The sequence below is a fragment of the Rattus norvegicus genome, chromosome 1 (genome assembly GCF_036323735.1).
Source record: "Rattus norvegicus strain BN/NHsdMcwi chromosome 1, GRCr8, whole genome shotgun sequence".
Taxonomy (NCBI): Eukaryota; Metazoa; Chordata; class Mammalia; order Rodentia; family Muridae; genus Rattus; species Rattus norvegicus.
In genome coordinates, this window is record NC_086019.1 from 190,965,065 (window position 1) to 190,987,460 (window position 22,396).

At 47.0% G+C, this 22,396-nt stretch overlaps 2 protein-coding genes across 3 annotated transcripts; one reads left to right on the forward strand and one right to left on the reverse strand.

Moving 5' to 3' along the window:
• Positions 1-8: 8 nt before the first annotated feature.
• Positions 9-18,317, forward strand: Kctd13 (potassium channel tetramerization domain containing 13). Its single transcript, NM_198736.1, has 6 exons — positions 9-429; positions 1,762-1,931; positions 13,612-13,701; positions 13,798-13,850; positions 14,848-15,043; positions 17,549-18,317. The coding sequence occupies exons 1-6, from the start codon at positions 186-188 to the stop codon at positions 17,783-17,785; spliced, it is 990 nt and encodes a 329-aa protein (NP_942031.1). The 5' UTR covers positions 9-185; the 3' UTR covers positions 17,786-18,317.
• Positions 18,318-18,441: 124 nt separating this feature from the next.
• On the reverse strand, positions 18,442-22,376 carry Asphd1 (aspartate beta-hydroxylase domain containing 1). 2 transcript variants are annotated; one of them, XM_063286222.1, is made up of 4 exons: positions 21,803-21,936; positions 20,706-20,882; positions 19,252-19,365; positions 18,442-18,702 (listed from the first exon to the last, which is right to left on the reverse strand). In XM_063286222.1, exons 2-4 carry the CDS (start codon positions 20,809-20,811, stop codon positions 18,593-18,595), a joined length of 330 nt encoding a protein of 109 aa, XP_063142292.1. In that variant the 5' UTR covers positions 20,812-20,882; positions 21,803-21,936; the 3' UTR covers positions 18,442-18,592. The 2 variants fall into 2 exon arrangements, with proteins under 2 accessions (XP_063142292.1, NP_001386952.1); NM_001400023.1 differs by having other exon boundaries at positions 20,706-22,376.
• Positions 22,377-22,396: the final 20 nt, after the last annotated feature.

Here is a 22,396-nt window from a genome sequence, read left to right on the forward strand (position 1 = left end):
TCCGCGCGCCAGCTTCCGGGTGGAGAGAGCGCGCGATGGGGCGGCTGGTGGACGTAGCAGAGTAGCGGCGGCGAGTGGGCGTGTGCGCCGAGCGGTCGGGCGCCCGCGCAGGAGTCGCGGGGTCTCAGGGAGCGGGTCCGGGGCGCGGAGAGAGCTTCGACTGTCACCCGCGTCCGCTCACTGGCATGTCGGCCGAGGCCTCTGGCCCGGCGGCGGCTGCGGCCGAATGCCTGGAGTCCCCTAACCCCTCAGGTGTCGAACCTGGCTCCCCCTCGTACAGTCTGAAGCCCCTGACCCCGAACAGCAAGTATGTGAAGCTGAACGTGGGCGGCTCGCTGCACTACACCACGCTGCGCACCCTCACGGGGCAGGACACCATGCTCAAGGCCATGTTCAGCGGCCGCGTGGAAGTGCTCACAGATGCGGGAGGTATGCGTGCCGCCGGTACACGTGCTGCCCTCCAGCCCCCAGTTCATTCCCGACTCCCTCGTCCCATCTTAATCTTTTCCTAATTCAAAATCTCTCTCTTTGCCCAATCCTTTATTTCCAGCAGTAACATCTGCCAAGCGCTCAGTTGCCGATTATCGGGTCTTCCCTTAGTTCTAAAAGCCAAGGAACCAGTCCTACTCGAGCAGCACCCTTCAAACACCTTTACCACTTACTTCCCACTGCCCAACCTTTTGTTTGCCTCTCTGCAGTAGAACCGCCAGCAGGTAGCCTCGAGAACTGAAAGATTTGATCTGTCTCTAACTCAAGTGCCAGCACTCTCTAGGAATCATCTATAAATGCATATATGTGAAAAGAGAAGGCTGCTCTGGGTTTGTCAGGGACCTGAGTGAAGGGCGCAGCTCTTGACAGGTGAACCTTAGGAGTGTTGCCTTTAAATTGGGAACCCATTTATTATAGAATAGCTTTAAAGGGAAGGGTTTAGCAAAGATGAAAGGAAACAATTAGCAGGTGAAGTTCAGCTTTCAGGTACTGAAGATGAAAATCCACTTATTTGATAAGTATTGTGAAGCATCAGTTAGTGTTAGAGAAAGTTTGGTAAAGGGATCTGATCACCCCCCCGGGGGGGGTTTGGGGAGGGCATTGAGTAGGGATGATCAGTAAGCAAGAAAATTTCATGCAATCAGAGTAAGTTCTTGGTATTCCAAGTAATATTGTTACTACTTTATCGTTGTGAATTAGAGGATTGAAAGTGGACATTTTCATTAGGTGAGATGGTTAAAACTAATACAAGGGGTTAAATGTGTTCATAAGGTAATTTGGTGAGAATTTCTCCGTGGTAAGCTGGGCTTGGTGGCACCTGCCTATACTATAGTGCTCATGCTCAGTCTGGGCTACATAATGAGATCCTGACTTTACGTCCCTGTGCTGAGAGCCTTCTGACCATCCACCAGATTTGGGAGCGAGCTCTGTGGCAGGTGTATGTATGATACACTGGAGATGTGTGAAACATTGGATATGGTAGAGGTATAAAACAGATAAGTATTAGGGGTTTTTTATCTTTGTTGTTGCCTCCCTGCCCCCACAGGATTTCTCCCTGTAGCCTTGGCTGTCTTGGAACTCACTCTGTAGACCAGGCTGGCCTTAAACTCACAGAGATCCACTTGCCTCTGCCTCCTAACTGCTGAGATTAAGGGGTGGACCACCAGGCATATATAAGTTTTCTTATGGCTTTGCCATCAGTTTTCTAAGAATGTATTAGCCCGAGTGCCCCCAGCAAACCATTTTTCCTTTTGCCTTTTCCCACCCCACCAGGTTGGGTGCTGATTGACCGGAGTGGCCGACACTTTGGTACAATTCTCAACTACCTGCGGGACGGGTCAGTGCCACTGCCTGAGAGTACCAGAGAACTGGGGGAGCTGCTAGGTGAAGCCCGATACTACCTGGTACAGGGCCTGATTGAAGACTGTCAGCTGGCGCTGCAGGTGAGAGTCCCCCCCTCACCTTCTTGGTCCCTGTCCTCCTATCCAATAGATAGCTATTGCAACAGAAGAGAGATATGGCCCAGAGAGCCTCACTTAGACTGGATTTGACCCCTAGGCTTTTGGGATTTGGGGGGAGCATAGTCCTCGGCAACATGCCTGCTGCTTGAGGCAAGGTCAGTTCTACCTGGTGTCCAGGCTATTGTCAATAGAAATGCCTGCTTGGGGGTGGGGTGGGGGCTGAAGACATGGCTCAGGAGTTAAAGCACTGGCTGATCTTCCAGAGGTCCTGAGTTCAATTCCCAACAGCCACATGGTAACTCACAACCATCTGTAATTCAATCTGATTTCCTCTTCTGGTGCGTGTGAAGACAGAGCATACACACACACGATATGTTTATATATATAAAATCATAAAGAATTACCTGGTCTGTGCTTGCAGCTGTTCCTGTTCAGCGTGTTCATTCTCCCCTGAATGACATTCTCACAGAACCCCAGTCTATTCTCTCCTTGCTCAGAAGTCTTAAGTAGCTCTCTAGGCCAGCAGGGGAATCTCAATTTATATAATTTAAGTTTTCGATTTCTTATTACATTACGTGTGTGTGTGTGTGTGTGTGTGTGTGTGCGCACACACACACACACACACACACACACACACACACGCCCACGCCTATCTTCCAACCCTCAGGGGTTTTTATTTTTAGGGCTTTTTCAAACAGTGAGACTCTTCTGGAATAAAGTGTTATACAGTAGAGCCATACTCCATCAGCAAGGCTGGGGCTTCCCAGGCCTCCCCACCTGTGCTGCTATACTTGTGTGGGTTCTAGGAATCCAGGCCGGCTCTGTGGTGCCTAGTACTCTTGAACCAGTCAGTTCCATTCTCTAGCTTTCTGTTCTCATGTTCCAAAAGATAAGTCAGAAAAATAAATACAGTGTGGTAAGTTTTAATCAACTCTTTTGTTGAGGGTTATTGTATAACACAGTAGTAGATTGTAAGCTGTGGTATCTTGAATGCCGGTTGTAAGTTAAGTGGAGACTGAACTACTTTTCTCTCAGGGAATACTTATTGGTTTTAATTTTTTATTGTGTTTATTTACTTAATGTGGGAATGCGTACAAGTGAGAAGGAACCATAGTGTGTATGTGAGGGTCAGAGGATAACTCCCTCCCTCTCAGTCCTTTACTTCCAGCAATAACTAATAATTATTCCAGATGCCTTCTTCCTACCATACCATGGGTTCTAGGGATTGAACTTAGGCCTCCAGGCTTGTTAGCAAGCTACTGAGCCACTCACTGGCCTGATTATTGGCACTTGAAATCTGAAAGGGCAGAATTCTTTTGAATAGTATATATATTTTTTCAAATTTACCTATAGCCCATAGGGAAAAAAGTTATTTTGTCCTTGTATAATTCAAAGCATTTTGTGAAAGAGTGCTGTTAATAAAATGTCTCTTAATATATCATTCCTTGCCATCTCCTTCCCCTCTCTCTAATATTTGAGACACATTATACTTATTTTATGACCCATTAAAGAGTTACCATGTAACAGTTTTTAAAATATTGAATTAGACTTTTTTTTTTTTTGACTTATTTATTTTATGTATGCCACTGTCTTCAGACACACCAGAAGAGGGCATCAGATCCCATTACAGATGATTGTGAGTCACCACGTGGTTGCTGGGAATTGAACTCAGGACCTCTGGAAGAGCAGCCAGTGCTCTTAACTGCCTGAGCCATCTCTCCAGCCCTGAATTAGATCTTTTTTAACATATAATTTTGAAGTGAGTGGCATGTGCCACATGTGTGTGTGGACAGCTTTGGAGAATGGATTGAAGGGGAGATCAAACTCAGGTTGTCAGGTTCTGCCTCCTTTCCTCTCTGAGCTATTGGACTCGCCCTGAGCTAGACCTTGGAAGTACAGTCCTTAGTTATTTTATCTTACACACAGGGTCTAGCCATGTAGCCCAGGTTGGCCTTGATCTCAAACTCTTCCTTCGTCAGCCTCCTGAATGCTGGGATTTCAGGTGTACATGTCTTAACTCTGCTCTGTAATTGAAGTTGACCTATTGCCTTTCCATCCCTGCTAAGTCAGGAGGGATTTTGCTGTTGCCTTGTCAGTATATATTGTACCCTTGGTTAACATACAAAGATACAAAGGAACATTAGGGATGCTTTTAAGGCCACTCAGAAAGTGAGTGCAGTTTCAGTTCAGTTTATCTGATTCCCTAGTGTAGTGCTTCCTTCCCATGCCCCACCCCAACTTCTTCCTAACACCCCCCACCCCCAGCAGCTCCACGTAGTCCTCAGGGCATGCCAGAGCATCTCTGGTCTAGGCAAGTCTTTTCTATTTCAGTTTTGTGTCCCCTCCTCTCCTATTCCCAATCCCTTGTCCATCTCCTCCAACTCTACCCCTCTCTAATCCTAAGGTGTTGGTACATATACTTGGATTATTGCTCTTCCTTTGAGGAACTAAAGCATCTTTGCATATATGCTTTTTGTATGTATTTGTTTGTATCAGTGTTACTTAGCTGTGGTCTTGGTGCTGTTTTTCACTCACTACTTCTTGCAGGATCCAATCACACTGTCTGGACTGCTGTGCAGGAGTCCACCATTTTCTCACCAAATTTTATTCATGCATCCTCCTGAGTTTGGAGTTTGCTTTCTCCTTTCTGCTTCTACAAACAGTGTTATTGTGGGCATCCTGTATGTGTGCCCTTCTGGTCTTATTGAATTTCTTAACAGTTGTAGCTTGAGAATTAAGAGGCCAATGGATGCATGCCAGCCAGATTTCAGTAAATGTGGTCAGAGTATTTTCTCAGATGGTTACACTGCTTTGTGCTGACAGGAAACCTCATTCTGGCTTCAATCCTCAATAACCTTGCCGTCCTCCATCTTTCTAACTTTGCCATGCGGATAGGTGTGGGGTGATCTCATTTGACTTTGCTGCTTCTCATTACTACTCAGGTCGAGCATCCTTTCATATTTATACACTCGACTTTTTAAAGCCCCTTTCTGCAACTGCTTTACATATTTAACAGATTTTCTACTCAGTTTCTTTTTTTTTTTTTTTTTTTTTTCGGAGCTGGGGACCGAACCCAGGGCCTTGCGCTTCCTAGGCAAGTGCTCTACCACTGAGCTAAATCCCCAACCCCTTCTACTCGGTTTCTTATGCTCTTATTGCTTAACAGGAGATCCTTGACTATTTTAGTTTAGTTCCTAGGAGAATTAAACCATGTTACATAGTAGCATGTATTACACGGCCTCTAAGGCATGTGTCAAAAAAGTTGGCTTTTCCAGCTGGGTGTGGTACTGCCGTCCTTTAGTCCCAGCACTCCGGAGGCAGCGGCAGTAGGACGGTAAGTTCAAAGGCAGCAGGAATTACATAGGAACTGGGCATAGTGGCACACACCTTTAATCTCAGCCTTGGGGAGCAAGAGGCAAGCTGATCTCCAAATTTCAGAATAGCCTGGTCTACAGAGTAAGTTCTAGGACAGCCAGAGCTAGCTATACAAAGAAACCCACCCTTCCCTCCCTCCCTCCCTCCTTCCCTCCCTCCCTCCCTTCCTTCCTTCCTTCCTTCCTAAGAGAGTTACATAGGGAGATCCCATGTCAAAAATCCAAAATCTTCAATTTTTTTTCTGGCTTTTGAGGATCAGGTTTAGATATTGTTGGTATTTTCTCTCAAGATGTTACTTGTCTATGGAATAGAGGTATGTGCATGTGTTTTGTTACATTTTATTCATATTTGTGTGTGGGTATGTGTGTTCTACAGTATGACTTGTGGGTGTTAATTCTCTCCTTTCAGCATGTGTGCCCCCATGACCAGACTCAGGTTGTCAGGCATCTTTATGTGCTGAGCCATCTTGCTAGCCCAAGATCCTTGAATTTTTAAATTACAAAAGCCGTTTGTGTGTAGGTGTTATGTGTGGGTATGTGCACATCTGTGCATGTGTGTACAGAGGCCAGGGGTTAACATCAAGTGTCTTCTTACGTCATACTCCACATTGTTCTGTCTGGTGTGTTTGTTTGTTTGCTCGGAGACAGGGTTTCACTTATTGTTCTAATTACCTGGAACTTGATGTGTAGGCCAGAATGGCCCCGAGTCCACCGAGACCTGCTTCTGCCTCCTGAGTGCAAGGATTAAAGAGTATGTTCAGCTTCCACCTCACTTTTTGAGACAGGGTCTCACTGAAACTGGAATTCACTGGCGTGGGGTAGGCTTTCTGGCCAGTGAGCTCAAGGGATCTACCTGTCTCCACTATGCTCATGATGGGATTACGATGTGTCATGGGCCTTTCACATGGATGCTAGGAGTCTGAACTCAGGGCCTCATGACTGTACAACAAGTACTTTGACTGAACCACCTCTCCGGCCCCACCACATTATTTTTAGAGAAGTATTATCAGCTATAGAAATTTAGGAAATGAATCACCAAAAAAATAAAGCATCAAATTTTTTCAGGTTTTTGTGTGTATGTGTATGTCTACTCACTAAAATTCAGCCATGTTGTATGTATTATTTTGTATACTTTCTTTGACATTGTTAATGATTTATATCTTTCTGTGTCAATAAAATTTTACTCTAACATCCAGGGCATATGTTCCAGTTTCTCTAGTTTTGCTGAAATGTGTTGAACAGTTCACTTAGAGTTGAGCTTCACATTGTGTCTGCTATGTTCAGCAAGTGTCTTCCGAAACAGCCTGGTTTTTTGTTTGTTTGTTGTTTTGCTTATAAAGCTTAGTTGTTAAAAGCCATTTCCTATAACAATGGTCTGCTTACCAAAGTTGCTTGATTGCTCAGTTCTGATGTCATTTGGTTCAAATCCTAATATATCCCAGATTTGCTATAAATTAGGCCATAAATTTAAAAGTTTGATTGGTTCAGTTACATCCTAGAAGGTGTAGTGTATTTCATACTGTATTACATCAACACACCATGATGTTGCTAATATGACTAATGATGCTCAGATTTGGTCCCTGAATTCAGATGATAGTTGAGTCCTCCACTGTATTTAGATTTCCTTGTTGCTAACTATAAATTCATCTGTGTGCTATTAATTTGCACATTGTGCAAAAGACAGTTGCCTGTCAACAATAAACCAATTGGTAGTTCTTGCCTGAGTCAGTAATTTACTAGGGTTATGGAATAATTATAGATTTAGCATTTCTTCAGTCTTCCATGGGGTCATTTGTAAAGTCCTGCTTTGCGCTATCAACTGAGTAAGTCTTGTAGTCAAGACAGCATTTTCTCCTAACAGTGTATGTAACCATTGGTGGGGGAGGAGGGTTACTTATTTATTTCCTATCCTATTTTTTTTATTAGCTTTATAATTTTACATACATATCTTTTTATATATGGACTTTTAAAAAGATTTTGTGTGTGTCTATTTTGCCTGCATTGTGTATATGTATACTAATGCATGCCTGGTACATCAGATCCCCTGGAACTGGAGCTATGAATGGTTGTGAGCTGCCATGTGGGTGCTGGAAACCATACCTAGAGCCTCTGCGAGAGCAGCCATCTCTCCAGCCTCTCATATATGGACATTTTAATCTCAGTGAAGCTCACTTTTGTAAATGTGAACTATGAAGGGATTTAACTCTTTTGTTCCTCATTGAGTAACTTTGTTTTCAGGGTACCATCTATTAAACAGTTTTACTTAAACAGATACCTAGTATCTAAAAATGGCCACCAGTGACTTTCGCCTCCTTTAGAATTGGGCTCTTGTTTAGTCCCCCAACACTGAATAGAACTAACTCTGCCAACCATATTGTAGAGAGACATTGTGTAACTGTAAAGTCCGTCTCAAGTGGTTGCTGATTCTTTACCCCTACCTCCCCATTGCCAAGATCTCAGGTACGCACCATTACCCTCAGCTCCAATGTGTGACTTTTGAAATTAGGTCATACAAAAGAATAGCTTCTGCCTTGTGGACCTTTCACTCTGGTAGCAAGCCATTATATGAGGAACCCAAACAGCTCTTGGGAAGTCTCCCTGGTGAGGAACTGAAGCCTTCTGTCAACTGATTCCCACCAAGTGGGCCAACTTTATCAGAAGCAGATCCTCTAGGCCTGGTCAAGTATTCAGATGATACACTTCTGGCCAGCATCTCATATTGTTTGTAGTTTTGAAATGAGGTCCCTAAATGTACCCCAGTCAAGCCTTGAATTGAGGCTCTTCCTCCTTTCACTTCTTGTAGACTGGGATGACAGCATGTGCTATTGTGGCCAACTGTGGCCATCAGCTAAACTAGTTCATGAGAGACTGGTTTGGTGTGAAGGTCTGACCCACAGATTTCAGAAGGCACCAGCAAGTGACCATTGTTGTGTAGCCTGCTGTGTCTCTAGTAATTTGTCATCAAGAGGTAACACATTGTGCAATGGCTTTCAGACACAGCAGAACAGATATATGCACAGAGACTATGACAAGTACAAGTCCAAATCAGACAAAAATTCAGGCACAAAAAAGGGGAAAGGAGTGAGAAGACCCCCTCCTAACAAGACCTTATTTGCAGCAGATACTTCTGGGAAAGGGAAAATTCATGTTCTCCAATAGAGTGTCACTGGGTATAGCAACCATTTCAAGGTGTCCAGGAGTAGATGGCCAACACAAAACACACTCCATACTTTTTGGTTTGGTATTTCTGTCCTACTGATTTCCTTCCTTCCTTCCTTCCTTCCTTCCTTCCTTCCTTCCTTCCTTCCCTTCTTTCTTTCTTTCTTTCTTTCTTTCTTTCTTTCTTTCTTTCTTTCTTTCTTTCTCTTTTTGTTTGTTTATTTGTTTTCAGACAGGGTCTCACTATGTATCCCTGGCTATCCTGGAATTCCTCTGTAGACCTCAAAGTTACAGAGATCTACTTTCCTCTGTCTCCTAAAGTGCTTGGATTAAAGGCATTCACAGTCACCACCCAGCTTGGTTTTCTTTCTTTTTCTTTTTAAATTTATTTTATGTGCATTGGTGTTTTGCCTGCATGTATGTCCATATGAGACTGTCAGATCTTGGAGTTTCAGACAGCGGGGAGCTGCCATGTGAGTGCTGGGATTTGAACATGTCCTCTGGAAGAGCATTCCCCTTAATTGCTAAGCCATCTCTCCAGCCCCCCCCCACACACTTTGAGAGAGAGGGAGGGAGGGAAGGAGGGAGAGGGAGAGGACCTGGGGAGGATAAAGAATATGATCAAAATAAGGGGGCTGGAGAGATGGCTCAGTGGTTAAGAGCACTGACTGCTTTTCCAGAGGTCCTGAGTTCAAATCCCAGCAACCACAGGGTGGCTCACAACCATCTGTAATGAGATCTGGTGCCCTCTTCTGGTGTGTCTGAAGACAGAGACAGTGTACTTATATATAATAAATAAATAAATAAATCTTTAAAAAAAGAACATAGTTTAAAAAGATTTAATAAATGGTGTGGTAGTGGTCATACCTTTAATCCCAACACTTGGGAGACAGAGGCAGGTGGATTTCTATGAGTTCAAGGCCAGACTGGTCTACAGAGTAAGTTCCAGGACAGCCAGGGCAACACAGAAAGACTCTGTCTCAAAAAACAAAATAGAAGAAACTTAATAAATTAAAAAGGACAACAAATTGTGTATTCTGGGGTGTGGGTGTTTATGCAAAACCACAAGTGTCGTGCCTTTAATCCCTTTAAGCACTCAGAAAGTAGAGCAGGCAGACCTCTGTGAGCTCCACACCAGCCTGGTTGGTCTACAGAGGGAGTTCCAGGACAGTCAGAGCCATGCAGTTTCTTATTGCTTATGCTGGTGGTGGAGAGAGTAAGCTAAAGGAACAAACAGTGGAACAACAAAGCCAGGAGCTGTTTACACATTCCCAAGCTTTCCAGATAATGCATACAATGAACAAATGGTTTCCATGCAAAGATTAAATACAGAACATCCCCAGGAAAATGTCGTTAATTCAAGAATGTGCTTGTGAAGTCCTTTGTTCAGACCCCAGAAGTCCCCAGAGAGATCCCAGAGAATCCTTCAGTTACATGCTAGCCCTTTTGTTTTCTAGGCAGGACCTTCCTTTGGCAGCACAAGGCTCATCCTCCTATGAACTTGACTGCAGGAATGTGCTCTACATTCTCCCAAATAACAGCTGCTGCTGCTGCTGCTCCTCCTCCTGCTCCTGCTCCTCCTCCTCCTCCTCCTCCTCCTCCTCCTCCTCCTCCTCCTCTTCTTTTTTTCTTCCTTTTTTTCTTTTTCTTTTTTTTTCCTTTTTTTTAAAAGACTTATTTATTTATTTATTTCATGTATGTGGGTACACTGTCACTGTCAAACACACCAGAAGAGGGCATCAGATCCCATTACAGATGGTTGTGAGCCACCCTGTGGTTGCTGGAATTGAACTCAGGACTCCTGGAAGAGCATTCAGTGTTCTTAGCCCCTGAGCCATCTCTCTAGCCCATAACAGCTCTTCTAAGAGGCCTAAGATTGCACTGTTCTGGTGGCACACCCTTAATCCCAGCACTCAGAGGCAGAGGTCTCACACTGAGACCCAGTCTAATAAAAATAAAAGTTTAAAAAAGGCAGTTTAGGATGTAACCTCTCAACAGCTTATTTTCAAGCCTAAAGCAGTCAAAAGTTCTTTTCAAAAAGGGGTGTGTGTGTGTGTGTGTGTGTGTGTGTTTCTCTTAGAACATAAGACCTAAGCTTAGACCATAAGCATTTAAGACATTATTAGCAGGGACATCACCTGCATGGACTTAAAGGAGCAGCCATAGCTGAAGTGTAAGTGGGCTTTGGACAGTCGAACTCATGCGTGTGGGAAGCAGCAGGCTGAGGAAGCTGGGACTGTGGATATTTCTTGGGAAAAGAATGATGCTTCTGGGCACCGGAACTGTGAGACTCACACCTGGTCAGGGGTGGGCAACAAAGCTGCCTAGTGTTGTCCGAGTGACTTACGGTGACCAGTGACTTCTGAGTGCCTCCTCTTTCTTTACCCTCCCTGCCTTTTGAACAAGAGTTTACTAAGTGGTTAAGTGGAAGAGACAACATGCCTGTGGTTCATAGCTCTTCAGCTAGGAGAAAAGTCCCTCCATGAGCTGAAGTTGATGAACTCTACCCAGACGGCCTCATCCCATCCTGAATCTGGCTTAGATTTTCTGTACTTCTGAGACTTGGACAATCTTGGGAGCAATGAATTAAAGGAACCAACTTTGAGACAGATCCCAGTGACTTAAGGCAGATGAAGCTAGTCATAAAGGACAGTGAGCCATCTGTTGTCCATCTTCTCTTCTGCGTTATTTTCTCTGAGAAACCAACTGTCACGTTATAAAGACACTCAGGCATACCTACAGAGAGGTCCAGGTGGCAGAGGTTAGATCCCTCATGCAACAGCCATGTGAATATAGCAGCCGTGTTTCTCAGAAAGTGATCCTAAGAAGCAGATACCTGTAACCCCCTTGTGCATGCCTGTAACCCCCTTGTGCATGCCTGTAACCCCCTTGTGCATGCCTGTAACCCCCTTGTGCATGCCTGTAACCCCCTTGTGCATGCCTGTAACCCCCTTGTGCATGCCTGTAACCCCCTTGTGCATGCCTGTAACCCCCTTGTGCATGCCTGTAACCCCCTTGTGCATGCCTGTAACCCCCTTGTGCATGCCTTCTCGGGAGAACTTGTGCCATGGGGCCTAAGCCACTCCAGAAGAATTCCTGACCCATAGGAAAAGGAAATCATAATAAATGCCTCGTGTTAAATGAAGCTGTGGCATTGGGGCCATTTGTTACACAGCACTCTGCTTCCTGCACTTACTCCTCAGTTCTCAGATGCCACACCTGTTTGTTTCTGGTTCTTTCTCATGCTGTATTTTGTTTTGTTCCTGCACCCAAACTACAGTTTCCATTATTTTTCTTTTTTTTTTTTTTTTTTTTTTTTTGGTTCTTTTTTTTTTTTTTTCGGAGCTGGAGACCGAACCCAGGGCCTTGCGCTTCCTAGGTAAGCGCTCTACCACTGGGCTAAATCCCCAGCCCCTCCATTATTTTTCATACAGATAAGTGTATCTTTATGAGACTCACTGCTTCAAAATTGACAGTAATTGCAGACTTCTATGCTTCCATTGATTTTGTTGTTGTTTTGTTTGTTTTGAGGTAGTTTTATTAAGTAGCCTAAGCTGCTTTCAAACTTGATGACTACTTGCCTCTGCCTCCCAAGTGTTTCCATTGCAGGCATGCACATTCCTGGTGTTTTGTTGTTTTTGTTCTGAGACAATCTTGATGCAGAGTCCTTACTAGCTTCAAATTCTGTATAGACCAAGCTAAGCTAGCCCTGTACTTGTGCCTCTGCTCAACATCTACCTCCTGCCTCCTGGGATTATGGATGGACTTATTTTTTTCATCTGTACTTTCTTTGAGAGTTATGTCTAGGCCATTCTCACAGCCCCAAGTTTAAGCAGCCCTCCCACCTCAGGCTCTAGTAGCTCGACCTTAGGGTTACCAGCTACCATGCCTGGCTTTCCATTTAAATATTATACATACATATAAACATATATAAACACACACACACACACACACACACACATGAAAACCTCTTAGCTGGGCATGAGAGCACACACCTTTAATCCTAGTACTTGGGAATCTGAAGCAGGCAGATCTCTAAGGTTAGCCTGGTCTACAGAGTGAGTTCTAGGACATTGCAGGCCACATGGAAAAAACCCTGTCTTAAAAAACTAAATAATAAATAATAATAGCTCTCTCTCTCAAAAAACAATTTCTAGAACTTGTCTCAGAATTGTACCTTTAAAGACAGGCATGCCTCTAACATGTCTCTAAAGGTACATTTCAACATTTGGGAAGCTGAGACAGGAGGATTGTTTTTTTATTTTGTTTGTTTTTGAGACAGGGCTCGTTATGTAGATCAGACTGGTCTCAAATTCAGGGTGATCCTCCTACATCTGTTCCCCAAGTGCTGGGATTAGAGGAATGTGTCACTGTGGCAGCTGAGGCAAGAGACTAATTCAAGCAGTCTAGTAAATTTAATTTTTGAAATGGGTGAGGAGTATAAGTCAGTGATAGAGTACTTGCTTAGTATACCCTCATGGTCCTAGGTTTGACCCCCAGCACTCCGAAGATAAACAACCTCACTGTACTCAGTCATTCAGCAAATGTATACTGATCATCACCTGGACAGTCCTCGGGAAGGTCATACATGTCAAAAACAGACAGACTTAAGAGCTGTGAAGAAAAGGAACCAATACTCTGAGCCTGAGGAAGCTATGTAACTGCACAGGAGTGGAACTGCCCTGTGAGGGTCAGCATGCTGAGTTGTACACAGCTCAATGAAGCACACCCCTGGCAGGCTGACCTGTGCAGCCAGGGAGAGCACAGCTGGGTGCCTACGGAACAGCAGGTTGGGAGGGTAAGGGTAGAGTTGTGGGGAAGGTATTAGCTATATTCAGCCTCTAGTAACCAGGCCTTTGGGTACCTGCTGCCATGCTTGGCCTTTCGTGTTAATTTTATACACACACAAACAGACAGAAATAAACCTCTTAGCTGGGCATGCTAAATTATACACTAGCTGTACCATTCACTGCACATGGTACAGTCAGAGTGGAGTGGAGTGGTCACATCCAGTGAGCTTGGAGACATTGGAGAGTATTTTCAACCCCAAGCAGCTTCACATAGCATTCATTTAAGTGGTGTGAGTGAACACCAGTTGTACTGCTAATCAACTTCCACTTCCTCCCCAGCAAAAAAGGGAGAAGTTGTCGCCACTATGCCTCATCCCGACAGTGACATCACCCCGGGAAGAGCAGCAGCTCCTGGCCAGCACCTCCAAGGTGAGGCCCTGGAGACCCATGGGTTGGACGGTTATGACAGCTACGGCTGCTGTTCTTTGTCTGACTCTTGACCACATCCTTCTGCTTCCCCTACAGCCTGTGGTAAAGCTTCTGCACAATCGCAGTAACAACAAGTACTCCTATACCAGGTGAGCGCTGTGGTCAAGGATGTGTCCATGTATTTTCATGCTCTGCAGAATCCTAGTTTAGCACAGCTCTGCTGTCCCATGGAGGACTGTGGTCATGGAGAGACTACAGAGTGCCTGCCTGTTGCATCCCCCATCCCAGCTGTGCCACCTGTCATCAGTAAATGAGGTTTAAGCTACGCCTGTGATAATGGTTAGCATAGGCTAGTTCCTTATTCCCCAACAGGATTGGACTCAGTGTTGCCTGTTAACTTACTCATACTCAGTGGTCTGAGGACATGTTGGTCTCCATCTAGAGATGATATTGTGGCACCAGAGGATAGAGTAACCTGCCTAATTTTGCTTAGTTAAAATGTGGCAGTGCTGAACTGAGAATAGGACCCCCGTTGAAGGAATCAGAGAAAGAACTGGAAGAGCTTGAAGGGGCTCGAGACCCCGTATGAACAACAATGCCAAGCAACCAGAGCTTCCAGGGACTAAGCCACTACCTAAAGACTATACATGGACTGACCCTGGACTCTGACCTCATAGGTAGCAATTAATAGCCTAGTAAGAGCACCAGTGGAAGGGGAAGCCCTGGGTCCTGCTAAGACTGAACCCCCAGTGAACTAGACTGTTGGGGGGAGGGCGGCAATGGGGGGAGGATGGGGAGGGGAACACCGATAAGAAAGGGGAGGGGGGAGGGGGATGTTTGCCCGGAAACCGGGAAAGGGAATAACACTCGAAATGTATATAAGAAATACTCAAGTTAATAAAAAAAAAATTAAAAAAAATGTGGCAGTGCTGGGGTGCCTGGTGACAGCCTAGTTGAGAGCCTACACCAGGAGCCTCTGTGCTGGGCAGTGATTTGCTCGGCAAATGCTTCCCTTGTGAGGCCTATCGGAAGGAAGCGCCCTGCTGCACAGGACTGGAGTGCTGGGAACATGGGCCCCTGGGCGGGGAGGGGCTGAGGGAAGGAAGACAGTCAGTCACCTAAGGCCTGCTGGCCCCTGGTTCTCAGCACTTCAGATGACAACTTACTGAAGAACATCGAGCTGTTTGACAAACTAGCCCTGCGCTTTCATGGGCGGCTGCTCTTCCTCAAGGACGTCCTGGGGGACGAGATTTGCTGCTGGTCTTTCTACGGGCAGGGCCGAAAAATCGCCGAGGTGTGCTGCACCTCCATAGTCTATGCTACGGAGAAGAAGCAGACCAAGGTCAGAGGGGACCAGGGAGGGGTGGGAAGTAGGACGGAAACCCTGGACAGAGGTTGATCAGCAGGTCAGGCAAAGGAAAGTCTTTGGTGGTTATCAGGGACCAGAGTTCTAGTTCATGGCTATGTAGTTTGGGAAGGTCACCTCATTACCTATGAAATGAGGCTGTTAGATTAGAGAAGGTTCTGTTTTTCTTTGGGGTTGCTGGATCAACTAGTCCATAGGCCTCGCGAAGAGCATGGTTTACTAGTTTGTAGCTTTTTAAATAGCTGTATTTATTTTTTGTGTCTGAGTGTTTTGCCTGCATGTGCGTAAGTATACCACATATGTGCTGGTACCTGTGGAGGGCAGAAGAGGGCATCAGATCCCTTGGGACTAAAGTTAGATGTGGTTGCGAGCAACCATGAGGGGCTGGGAAGTGAACCTGCTCCTCTGTGCGAGCAGCAGGTGCTCCCGACCACTGAGGCAGCTGGCCAGCCTTAAAGCAGGGTTCTTAGTGTAGGCAATGGACAGGGGTCAAGCAGTTTGTAGTTCCCAGAATAGCATGCAGGTTTAGAAGCATGTATGTGTTTTTCTGTATGGAAGGTCCACAAAGCTGAGTCCTGGGCTACATAGTAAAATCCTGTCTCAAAAACTATCCCCTCAAAAAAAGGTCCATGGTTCACTTTGGAACCTCAAAAGGTCCATTACCAAGAACAGTTTTGTTTCTGCAGTGTGGCAGAAGGAACTTAGGATCATGCAGCTAAGCCAGTGCTGTGCCGCCGAGCCACTCCCACAGCCCCTCTGCTACTTCATTTTGTTATGCGACAGTCTTGCTGTGCTGCACAGACTGGCCTTGAACTTGCGATTTTTCAGCATCAGCTTTGACAGCCAGAATTATAAACCTCTTGGGATAAGACAGGCATGTTTATGGTGGCACACACCTTCAGCTTCAGCACTCTGAAGCAGAGGCAGGCTGACCACTGAGTTCTGGACCTGCCAGGCAGCATAGTAAAATTCTGTCATTAAAGAAAAACTAAAACAAAACCCTTAGACCTCCTGAATTTATGCTGTGAATGTGGTAGCCATCAGTGAACAGTTCACAGTCTCCAGGGCTGGAGCGAGGGCTCAGTGGTTAGGAGCACTGGCTACTCTTTAGGAGAACATGGGTTTGATTCCCAGCATACACCTGGAGGTTCACAACTCCAGTCCCAGGGGATTTAACACCCTCTTCTGGCCTCTGGGGGCACTGCATGCAGGTGATGGCACAGACAAACATGGAGACAAAATATCCACCTATATAAAAATTAGTTAAAATTTAAAACTGTCTCAGTACCCAATCTATGTTAGGCATTGCCCTAGACTCCAAACCACAGACACAGTGTGTTGAACAGAATGCAAATCTTTCCTTGGTGGTGTGTGATGAGCAGCCTTTCCTGTTCCCTGTCAGCTAATGAACTGTGCTTTCAAACCCACACCAAGCATTTCTCTTTGGACACATTTGCTTGTGAAATTTCAGTGCAACTGCCTCAGACAAAGTTGGTCAAACTCCCTTTTTAGTTGGACAAAATGCTGTAGTTTTGGGTAGAACACTGTCTGCAGAGAAATGCTATACCATTTTCTTTCCAATGTCCCCTAGCTAATATCAGTCTGATACTTGTCACCTAGTAGAAGTACTAAGAAACATTGATCAAAGGCATGGGATATACCCCATCTTCCAGAAGGCCCCCCCCCCGCAATTAGGAAGATAGGAAGAGGTAGCTTAACAGGAGGGTGTGGTGGTGTAACACCTGTAATTACACATAACTGGGAGGTAGTCTCAGTCATATTAGCTGCCCTCATACAGGAGGATTGCAAGTTCAAGACCATCTTGGGCAACCCAGTGAGACTGTCTTAAAATAATTCAATAATAAGCAATTGAGAGTACGGGTATGGCTCAGCAGTAGACTGGCCCAGCAGCATAAGACTCTGGGTTCATCCTATCCTTTTCAATACTGCCAGAAAGTGCCCCCTCTCCTACTTCTTTTCCCTCTGTGTGTCTTCCTCATTCTGTCTTGGCATATGAGACAAGTTCCTGTCTTGTTGCCACTCCTCATTTTGCTTTCTCTAGCTATCTGCCTCCCTCTTTTGAGTTGGTCAAACACCACATTTCCAGCAAGGATTCCCTACTGAAAGATGAAACTCTCTTGGGAAAGGCCATTCACGTCCCCTTTTCCAGCTTTCTGCATAAAATGTCATCTGATTTAATATCTTAGGGAAAATGTGTCTGTGTTCTCCCCCTAGACTTCCAACATGCTGAGGGCAAGCATTTGTTATTACCACTACATTCCTGATGCTTAGAACAACCCAGGGACAGTGGCAGGTATTTAGGACTTAATAAATGAAAAAAGCATTCCTAGAGCCTGGGAAATGAAGGAAAGGAAACCCTAACTGCCTTCAGGGCCTAGAGGAGAGCCCACAGAGGAGCTGCTGGGAAGTGCTGTGGGACTGGGCCAGAGGTAGGAGCTGTGGGTTGCTGACCTTTTGCAGGTGGAATTCCCTGAAGCTCGGATCTTCGAGGAGACCCTGAACATCTTAATTTATGAGAATTCCCGTGGCCCAGATCTGGCTCTCCTGGAGGCCACAGGGGGTGCAGCTGGAGGTGGTGGGGCAGGCCGAGGAGATGATGAAGAGAACAGAGAGCACCGTGTTCGAAGGATTCACGTCCGCCGCCATATCACCCATGATGAGCGTCCTCATGGCCAACAGATTGTCTTCAAGGACTGACCTTGATCTTCCCCTGCTTTTCTCTTGCTTCTGGGACCTAGTCCCTCTCTCTCTTTGCCCCGGCTCTGCTGGCCAAGTCGTGGGTCTTCCCTCTATCCCCTCATTGCATGATATGTTCAGTGAGCCCTCTCCAGTCATTGCCACTCACTGCTAACCACACGGTACATTCCAGCATTACCCTCTGGTGGGGCTCTTCAGAAAGCCAGTGTCCACCCTCCTCCACAACCTCGTTCTGCCATCTTTCTCTTACCATCTGGTTTAGAATGAGGCAGGATTCCCTTTCCCATTTGTTAACACATTGAACACACGTGTAGAAGGAGACAGTACCATCAACCATACTCCAAGCTGCTTTCCGCCATTGCAACAGAGATCTTCACTCCCCTGCCTCACCATTCTCCCTGCCTCCTTAACTTTGTACTAGGCTGGCCTGGACCTGTACCAGCTCGGCTATCTTCATCTGTTTCATATTATTTATTATTTTAATTTTCTATTAAATTATTGGAATAAAGTTGAGCTGAAGGTCTGCTGCTGACTCTCGGGTGAGGGATGCAGAGACGACTCGTGTTAAGATGCCTGTCTGTTATGTGGTAGAAACATGAGCCCCTTGCCCCAAGCCCTAGCCTGGGATTGGTAACTGGGAAGGAAAGAGTCAGGACTTAGGAGAGGATTCAGAATTTGTATTCAGTGCTGGCTGAGTAAGTCACACCTTCCTGCCCCTCACAGTGGAGAAGAGGTCCTGGCCACCACTTAAGCTGTCCTTGAGTGCAGCCTCACCCCAGCTCAGGTGCTGGAAGGGAACAGCTTCTTTCAAGGGTCTGGTGCGAAGACAAAGTCAAGAGCTTGGCGTTCAGCCCCAGCCACGTTAGGGTGCCAGAGATCCACGATGAAGACCACTCGAGGCCCATCTTCAGGGGATCCTAGGGCACATAGGGATGGAGACAGCAGCTAATACAAGAACTTCTGTGCCAGAATTCATAGCATATACTGAGGAAAGCAAAAGTCAGTACCAGGCCCTCACCAGTGATGTGTTTGTTCCTTAAAGCCAAGGTCTCATCATCCTCCTGGCTCAGCCTCCTGAGTGTCACCATACCTGGCATTTTTTTTTTTCGGAGCTGGGGACCGAACCCAGGGCCTTGCGCTTGCTAGGCAAGTGCTCTACCACTGAGCTAAATCCCCAACCCCCATACCTGGCATTTATAGTGATAACTTTATGGCCTAAAGTGGGTGCCAACTGACAGACATGATAATGTTAAGTAAATGCCTGAGGTCCCACAGCACTAGAGGATAGGAGTACAGATACCCTAGCTCATATGCAGTCACCTAGTAAAGAAGGCTGATGCCCCACAGGTGATTGGAGGAGCTGTGACTTGCCCAAGGCTGTACAGTAAAATGGTGCTGCTGAGAGAAGATTGGCTGGAATTCCTCAGCTCTGGTCACCCAGCCCACCAGAATGTGAGTCCTATTACCATTATGAGCCACTGTATGCAGGAAGGAGTCGTCCACCAGGAGGCAGTGCCCTTCAGCCCAACACTGGGGCTCACCACCAACAACCAGCTCACAACCAGGAGGGATCTTCAGACCTGTGAGGAGAGAATGGCATCCACCACTCCTGCCTATGTTCATGGAGCCTGCCCTCACAGGCCAGATTCTGTGGTCTTCTCAAAGATGGACAGAGAACATTCACCACACTGTCCGTTCTGAAGGATGCTAAGAGACTGGGAAGTCCTGCTGTGAGAAGCACATGTGTCATTTGGAAAAAAAGCTCCCCTGAACAATCTCCTGGACTTAATGTCAGTTCAGTTCCAGAACCTACTGTGTACTGGGCACTTCTCCCATGAAGCAAAACTAATGGCTCCAGTCTGACCCAGGACCTCAGTGGAGCGTGCTGAGAAAATAGCCAGCTCTGATGGCAAACAAGACATTTCAGAAAGTGGCATCTGGAAACGTCCTGAAGACTGGGTAGTTTTCTCAATATTAAGGTTGAAAGTCTAACATGTGAATGGTACCTTGCAGGGAGCAGCTAGAAAGCTAGGGACCAGGGGTGGGGACCAGCTCTGAGGCTGAGGGCTAGTCCCTGAGAAGTCCCAGCTCCCAGCCCCAAGTCCCATAAATTGACTGAGAAGCTACTCTGTAGGAGAAGCTGCTTTGTAGGAGCTCCACATCATGCCTCAAGGCATTCCGTGACAAAGGGGTATGAAGGTAGGCCTGGTAGGAAAAGCAGTGTGCTCCAGAGCATAGGACCCATTTAGCTGGCCACACACAGATTAGGGTAAACTGAAGTCATAATTACTTCTTTCAATCTTTAGAACATTAGAAAGAAAATCTCAGGTTGGTGCTATTGAACACCCCACTAACATTGTTACTTATCAGTGGAGAAGCTAAATGAAGTAGGCCACCTACTGTGCACACCTTCAATCCCAGCACTCAGGAGGTAGAAGGAGGGAAATCTCAGTGAGTTTGAGGCCAACTGATCTCTATTTAGAATTCCAGGCCAGGACTACATTGTGAGACATCCTGTCTTGTAAATTATCTCACTGTACTCCTTAGGCTAAATAAAAAATAAGACCCAGGCTTGCCTCAAACTTGGGATCCTTGCCTCAGTCTCTCAGATGCTGGCATGCATGACCATGCCTTGCTCAAGGCTGTCTCTTTTTACAATTTAAATTTGATTTTCTAACACTGACCACTTACAGTTCAGTGAGGATTTCTTTTAAATTAAAAGGGGGTAGGGTGGTTGGAGATGAAGAGTAAGAGTCAGTGTGGAACACTGCAAGCTACTACTGACTAGTTTGCATGAAAGCAGAACTCAGGAGATCTGGTTGGGGAAGATTCTAAGAAACCATAGTACAGAAAGATCCAATGGCAGAGAAGAAGTGGTGAAGGAGGAAATGTGGAGGATTTGCAGACGGACTATACTCACCCAGATGGCATCTAACTCGAGCATTGGTGGGTCCACAGCGGCCCTCAAGCCGGGCCCCAGGCAGTAGAACGGAAAAGCCAGCATTGCCGAAGGTATTGGCACTCATGAAGCTCCGCAGCCCTCTCAGTGCCCGATAGGCTCCTGGGCACCGCCGGCAGTTGCTGGGTTGGCACCGGCCTGCTTGGTACAGCAGGAGCTGGTAGCACCCAGGGGCCAAGGGTGGGGACCAGCCCCGAGGCAGAGGGGTACTCCCTGAGAAGTCCCAGCTCACAGCTCCGAAGTCCCGCAAAATGGCGGGGAAGCTGCTCTGTAGGAGCTCCACATCATGCCTCTGGGCATCACGTGGCACAAAGGGGGATGAAGGCAGGTCTGGTAGGAAAAGTAAGCCAGGGCGCTGAATGCCCAGTATCCCTGTCCCTCCTGTGAGGCCAGGGCCACCCTGAGCTGCCCGCCTCACTCTGCCCATTCCAGCCCAGGAGTAACGCCTGGCATAGGCCCGAAGCCGCCTGCTCACTAGACCTTCTGCCCTGTGTCCTTCCCCAGGATCCCCAGAGCCCCGTGAGCCAGTCTGAGAGCATACATCAGGCATACCACTAACACCCCCAGCTCTGCTCCCAATCCCCAGGGCCTGCATGTCTTGGGAGCCCAGGCGGTAGCAGTACCAAAGGAACAGAGAAGTGAGGGCTCCGAGGAGCACAGTAAGAACTGAGGAACCTAGGGGCAGTGGCCATGGAAACATGATAGGCAAAGAGGCTCTGGCTAAGAGGCCTGCTGCATCTTGTAGACCCCAGCTCCCTGGTCCCCCCAGTTCTCCACCTGACCCCTCAATGACTGCTTCCTGATTCCCTCCCTTCCACATCCCCACTCCTGTTCACTCCTCCTACAGGACCCCCCAACAGACCTTTCCCTCACTTCCCTCTAGCGCTCTCTCTCCCCCTTTTCTATTTGTCTTCACTCAGGACTCTAGTCCTTTCTTCCTTCTGTGGCCCTCTCTCCTTTCTCCTCCCCTCAGTCTCCTCTTCCTTTCCTCTCTCTCCACCCTCAGTCTCCCAGCTCGTTTCTCCTCCCTCCACTCCAGCCCCCCTTTCCTTATTTACCCCTTCTTTTTCTTTTAGCTTCCCTTAACAACAGCGGTCTCTACTCCACCTGGCCCGCAGCCCCACTCTATAGCGGCTCTTTCTCTTTTCTCTCCCCTTGACCTGTCTTCTCCCTCGACCGGGCCTGATCCGTCCTCTCGAATTCCCGATCTCCTACACACCCCTTCTTGGGCACCCACTCACCCTGACGTCACTCCTTCCCGCAGCCCTCTCTGCTTAGCTACCCAGGACCCCTCCCAGAGGCAGCCGCAGCCCAGCCCTGCACGGGCGGTGTGTGTGTGGGAGACTTCTCTCTGGATTTGCCTCTCCAGACCCCCTCCCCCAGCCCTGGCCGAGCGCCACGTGGGGTACAGGGGCACAGTGCCAACCTCCAGCCGCCCCGCAATGCGAAAAGAAGGGCGGGGCAGACTCGGGGGCGGGGCAAGAGCCCTGACCCGCGCGTGAGGCCGGTGCTCTTGAACTGCAAATCCGGCCGTGGGCCTGCGGGTCCCTGGAGAGGTCGGCCTGTGACACCCCTTTCCCCTAGCTTGGTTAAGCCAGATCCAGCACTGAACCAGACGCGAGTTGGCGAAAACGGCTTCAGCCAATCAAGCC